At 35.3% G+C, this 6,188-nt stretch overlaps 1 protein-coding gene across 3 annotated transcripts in view; it reads right to left on the bottom strand.

Annotated features, from left to right (window-relative positions):
* LOC118726889 (myosin-2) overlaps nucleotides 1-6,188 on the bottom strand; it is a 54,228-nt gene that overhangs the window by 25,072 nt on the left and 22,968 nt on the right. Inside the window, exons 35-40 of one of the 3 annotated variants that reach the window (XM_036452186.2) lie at nucleotides 5,677-5,802; nucleotides 5,416-5,586; nucleotides 5,232-5,336; nucleotides 5,018-5,113; nucleotides 2,541-2,689; nucleotides 522-529 (exon numbers count right to left, since the gene is read on the bottom strand). In XM_036452186.2, coding sequence (XP_036308079.1) covers nucleotides 526-529; nucleotides 2,541-2,689; nucleotides 5,018-5,113; nucleotides 5,232-5,336; nucleotides 5,416-5,586; nucleotides 5,677-5,802 — 651 coding nt within the window. In that variant the 3' untranslated portion in view covers nucleotides 522-525. Of the gene's footprint in view, nucleotides 1-521; nucleotides 530-2,406; nucleotides 2,690-5,017; nucleotides 5,114-5,231; nucleotides 5,337-5,415; nucleotides 5,587-5,676; nucleotides 5,803-6,188 lie in introns of those variants that run through there. The other 2 variants (XM_045586528.1, XM_036452185.2) reach the window with 2 other exon arrangements.

Genomic DNA, 6,188 nt, shown 5'->3' with positions numbered 1-6,188 from the left:
CCTCCTCCTCTTTCTTCAAACATGTTTGGCAAAACATTTTTTTGGCAATGAAGGTCTCCAAGCATAATTCCCTTCATATTAAAGATGTTTGGATATAATTAGAAATATTTCCTCTCCCATTGGGTTAAGTATATGAATCAATCTCCTATAAATAATTTGAGTTGTTGGCAACCTGAAAGTGAGGTGCTGTTTCAGAGGCGCTATGTTCTGCAATCCCTGGACTTTTTTGCCTGCTGCTCTTCTGTTTCACTGAGTTGACTGTGGGAAGTCTTGTCAACTGGCTGCACAGTTGCAGATATCACACCAGGGAAGGACGATTGTTTTTTACCAGAGAAATGAGAAAAGATCCTTAGTTCCTCCCATGAATACATGATATTTTTTTATTGGTTTTGCTTGGAAATTTAATTTTAACATTTGCTTCATGAAGAGCAGCCAAAGATAGCTTCATTTGTTTTCCCTAGCCAGTTGTCTCGGATTCATTGTCACATTATACCACTCCCACTTCAAACTTGCTCCAAAACTGGATTATCTCTCTGAGCTGAGTTGTCCTACTTCTCTCACATTTGTTTGTTTATTTTTAATGCAAGTTGCTAGTGAAATTCTGTTTTCTCTATGAAATTCAACATAGGAAAATATAAGAAAGAAAAAAAAAGGGCTTTTCTCTGTGTATAAATCAGCAACTATGACTTCTCTTCCATCAACTACCCATGGTATATATTTCACATTTTGCTTACAAGCAATATCTAAACATTGTGTTCCATTCTAATTTTTAATTTTAAAAATATTTGTGTTATTATATCTGTGACATGCATTTCTTTATGTCAGCATTGTCTGTCTGGAACCGACATCAAACTTGCTTAACATACCCTGTTTGTTTGTTTTTTTATCATTCCTGTATTATTGTGCTTAAATTTCTATTGATTTAATGGACAGCGGTTGCCTTATGAAAGCAGATGCCTGGAGATACTGGTTGAAATGGTCACATGATAGTATTAGTGTAAGAGACCATCTAATCCATATCACTCATCTTACTAATTATGCAACTGAAATCCAAAGAATAGAAGAGAATTTTCACAAATCCCATGGTAATCTAGATGCTGGTCCCTTGATGCAATGCTGTGATTGCTGTAACACTCTTCTATCTGGGGTAGATTTAAGCCATTGGGGGAAAGGGTCTTAAAGGAGACAGACTTCTGAGAGGGGCTTCCCTAACCAACTTCCCTAACCCACTTTGTTACCACAGATACATCATTTCATTCTCTTACATGTCCGTTTACTTTATAGGGCATCTGGAAAATGTGGGTAATGATTCTCAGGAAGATAAAACATTTTAATAATGCTCTCAATAGGATTTGATGGGAATTTTAAGAGCCTTTTGACCTGCTCTGGATAGATTTTTTAAAAAGTAGAATGCAAAACACCATTTTTGGTGTTGCCAATTATGATGCACGTAAGCAAGTGAAAAAAAGGGCCATTGCAATGAGAAGGACAATCACAAACCCTTCCTAAAGCCAGTGATACCTGTTAAACTGCTCGCATCCAGTTTGGTTATTGTCCCACGGTGTCATTTACTTTCTATTTAGCTGGAATGTTACCTGTTAACTTTTCATGTATGCTGCCCAGGAAGGTTATATGTTTGGCTGTGATCTTAACCGAATGCGGTTTAAAAATCAATCTAGGAAAACTCGGAGAGTGCCACTACTACCTGCTTTTTGTACCAAACTCATACTCATCCTTATGAGTGTTGAATACATATTTAAATAATCTATTTTGAGATTCATGTTTTATTGATTGCACAGGAAGCCACAAAGTCTGAAAACATAGGCTAATAAACAGTTTACTGATGTTAAATATCTCTTTGTATCCAAACTGTATAGCCACCCTGTGACTTTTATAGGGAGGTCAAATCAAACTCTTTAATGTCACATACATTACCTAATACACACACTGAATATACACTATATTGGTATTGATGATGAAAGCATTCATGTGCTAATAATACTTTGTATTTATATTCTTGATAACAATTATTAAGCAGGGAGAGTTAATGATATATTTTAGCCTGAACCCCTTATGTGAGAATAGAGCTAGTGCCATTCTTTGCATAGACCTGGAAAACTAGGTTCATATTAGGGGAAATAGGAGCTTTCTAAGACCCTGCTATACCCCAGTATTAGGGAAAGGTTAGAAAGAAATACTAAAGAACTTTCAGATTTCTGTTCATCAGAAATGGCTTCCCCTAATTAGTGACAACTTTATGGTTTTAAAGTATTACTATAGACCTAAAATAAAAGTAAATACATAACTACTTCTTAGTGGTACATTGAATGGTATTGTTTGATAGCCATGTGTTGTTCAAGCTTTGACATCAATTTAAGAGAGAGAGAAAAGACCAGTCTAAGGATGTTGTTTGCAAAGCACCCTATGCTTTTATTTCCGTTGCAGTAGGGTGGAATAGACAAAATTACAGATAGACATGACCAAAGATTTCACATTTTGTGCTTCTCTTTAGTCATTCCATAACATCATGGCACAATCACTCTTCATTTATGATTTTTGTGTGAACCTCGCGGCTCTTCACCCGCAGCTTGTTGACCTGGGACTCAGCGATGTCAGCCCGCTCCTCAGCCTCCTCCAGCTCATGCTGGAGCTTGCGGAATTTAGATAGATTTGTGTTGGATTGTTCCTCCTGAGAATAAAAATGGAATTGTAAGGACCCCATACTGTGCACCTTTCTAGACTGTATAAGCCTAAGGGGAGAACAGACTTGGCATCTACAAAGAAATTAAAATGCTCAACAAGAAACATGATTGTCTTACCTTCTGGATTCTGCGTATCATTGAAATTAACTTTATGATTTATTTGGAATTTGATATCTCATAAATAATAACATCTGTATTTTTGCAACCAAAATGTATTAAAGATACATTCCACAAGTAGAGTAAGAAAAAGTTTAAGAGCAGAGGAGGAGGCAAGAATATTGTCATGCTTGTTAATGCTTGCTATAAAATGACTGTTTGCACGAGATAGATATTCTTTATCATATTAAGAATGAATTTCTTTTAAAAATATTTTTTGGAGAGAGAGAAACATCCATGTGTGAACAGAGCATCTATCAACTGCCTCCTGCATGCCCCTACTGGGGATCGAGCTCACAACCCATCATGTGCCTTGACCAAGAATCAAACAGGCAACCTTTTGGTCCATGGGACAATGTCCAGCAAAATGAGTCACACTGACCAGAGCAAGGATGAATTTCTCTATATGTTTTTGTTAATCCTCATCCAAGGATATTTTTCCATTGATTTTTAGAGAGAGTGGAAGGGAGGGGGAAAGACAGAGAGAGAAACATAAATGTGAGAGAGACACATTGATTGGTTGCGTACTGCACGTGCCCCAACCAGGACCAAGATTGAGCCTGCAACCGAGGTACATGCCCTTGATGTACACTCTGTCTGCTAAGCCAAACTAGTTAGGGCAATGATGAATTTCTTAATAGTTTCTTTAACTTGAAAAAATGTTGGATTTCATGATATATTATTTTGTCACATTTTAATATAATCACTAACTTTTTTTTGTAATAATTCTATTAAGAGATTCCCTGATATTAAATATATCTTTCATTATAAGAATTGAATCTATGTAATCACTAATGAACAATATCTTGAATAAAATAAAAGTTTTAGTCTTGCTGGCATGGCTCAGTGATTGAGTGTTGACCTATGAACCAGAAGGTCACCTTTGGTTCCCAGTCAGTGTTGTGTGCTTAATCCCCAATAGGGGGCATACAGGAGGCAGCCAAACAGTAATTCTCTCTCATCATTGATGTTTCTATCTCTTTATCTCTCTCCCTTCCTCTCTGAAATCAATAAAAATATTTTTTTAAATAAGGGTTTCCTCAGCTTAGTAATTTATTTTTACTATAATTATATTCATTAGTAATAATGCCTTCAGTTTTCTCCCTCTTTTTCTCTTGGACAGGTTTTGGTATGAGGGTTATGTGAGCTTCTTAAAATAATTTGGGAATCTTTTCATCTTTTCCCATGCTCTGCAACAGCTAACATAGCTTGGGGATTATGTGTTACTTGAAGTTTTGAAAGACTATCTGGAGCTGAGCTCATTTTCAGAAGTAATTCTGAAATAAATTATTTAGCCAACTTACTAATTTAAGTTCTTCTATAAAAATCACCAATTTCTTAAAGATTTCAACTTTGTTGACAGGTTTATATTTTACATTTTAAAAATGTAAACCTACTTGTATGGTTGTCTATTTTCTCATTTCTAACATTGAGAGTTTGTATTTTTTTTCTCTTTTCCTTCAATTAAGCTAGATATAAGTATATTTGTTTTATTAATGTTTTTGTTGACTCCTTAGAGACTATCATATATTACTGAAATTAGTAAATTAGAGTATAACACACTCTTGTTCATCAATTTCTACCTTTCTTTTTACTAGTGCTTCTTTTCTTATTATTATTTATAATTTCTTTATTGGACTGCAAGTTTATTTATTTTTATTCATAACAAAAGCATATGAAGCAATGACTTGTCCTCCAAGTACAGCTTTGACTATTTTCTATAAGTTTGTAAAAATAGTATCTTCCTTGAAATATTATTTATAATGGATTATTATTCAGTAGTTAAGTTTGTGATTTCTGATTTAACCCAAAATATTTAGGAAATGTAGCTTCTTAATGTTTAAGCATTTGGGAATTTTTTTTTTATATCTCTCATCACTTTACATTTTTACTTGCTGTGCCTAAGAAATGTGGCCTGTATTATTTCTGTCTTGAAATTTTTTAAGATTTCTTTGTGGATTGAAAATTTGCTTTTTAAGTCAAGCTATTAATGTTATAAATAATGAACAATAAGTAAAAGGGCACAAAAGTTTTTAAGAAAGACATGGTCCCTAGAAAGCAAATAGCTTATTTACTACAAGCAATAGTAAATCGAATTACTTATTAACTTTTCTTAACCAGGGGGCTTGTCTCTTATTTTCTAGCTTAAGGATACTTACAGCTTCCTCGGCTTGTCTCTTGTAAGATTTCACCTTTGCCTGAAGTTTATCTACCAAATCCTGAAGCCTGAGAATATTTTTCCGATCTTCTTCCGTCTGAAAGAATAAAAAGTATAGAGCTTTACTTCTAAATAACATGGTGGTTGTATCATTGCATATGAATATTTCACGTACATATGGAGGAGAACTTAGTTGATAAAAATTATTGCTCTACCTGGTAAGTGAGTTCCTTCACTCTCCTCTCATGTTTGCGCAGACCTTTGACAGCTTCAACATTACGCTTTTGCTCACTCTCTACTTCTCCTTCCAGCTCACGCACCTGTGAATAAATAGGCACTTAAGAACTGTGATCCAATGAGGCATTGGGAGCAAATGGAAATAGATGTTGAGATACACACTCTGGCCTCCAGTTTCTGGATCTGCTTCTTCCCGCCCTTCAGGGCCATCTGCTCAGCCTCATCCAGACGGTGCTGCAGGTCCTTCACCGTCTGCTCCAGGTTCTTCTTCATCCGCTCCAGGTGGGCGCTGGTGTCCTGCTCCTTCTTCAGCTCCTCGGCCATCATGGCCGCCTGGTTAGCAATAAAACATAATCAGTTGAGGGAGCTGAGATAGCACATCAAGATTCAAATTTGACCATGATTGTGTTGCCCTCTGCTCACATCAGTGATGGCCTTCTTGGCCTTGTCTTCTGCGTTGCGAGCTTCCTGGACAATGTCCTCCATCTCTGCTTGTATTTGGGTAATGTCTGTCTCCAGCTTCTTCTTGGTGTTGATCAGGCTGGTGTTCTATTTAAAAATAAGTTATAAATTTTTTATCATGTTATCTAAGAACTCAGATAAAAATATGTAAGTCAAATGACCTTCAATATTATTTTGCTATGTAGTACAATAAAATAAAATAGAAATGTTATAAGATATTCAGCATCTCCAAGTATATAGTTCATAATTAGGGCAAATATCTCTATAATTTTATAACTGCTATTTACTGGTGAGATCATTCACAGGCATAAAATTATAACAGGTATTCAAACATTCCATTTCTCCACAATAAAACTGTCAATACTGATAACTAGGATCAATAAAGATGTTAACACAAAATAACATGAGTAGCCTTAGAATATTATAAGAAGGAAAAAATATGCAAAGTAAAAGAGCAAAAGACTTCTCAATAA

The sequence above is a fragment of the Pipistrellus kuhlii genome, unplaced genomic scaffold, assembly GCF_014108245.1.
Source record: "Pipistrellus kuhlii isolate mPipKuh1 unplaced genomic scaffold, mPipKuh1.p scaffold_m20_p_23, whole genome shotgun sequence".
In the NCBI taxonomy this organism is placed as follows: Eukaryota; Metazoa; Chordata; class Mammalia; order Chiroptera; family Vespertilionidae; genus Pipistrellus; species Pipistrellus kuhlii.
The sequence above is the reverse complement of the archived record's forward strand: the minus strand, read 5'-3'. Positions and strand labels throughout refer to the sequence as shown.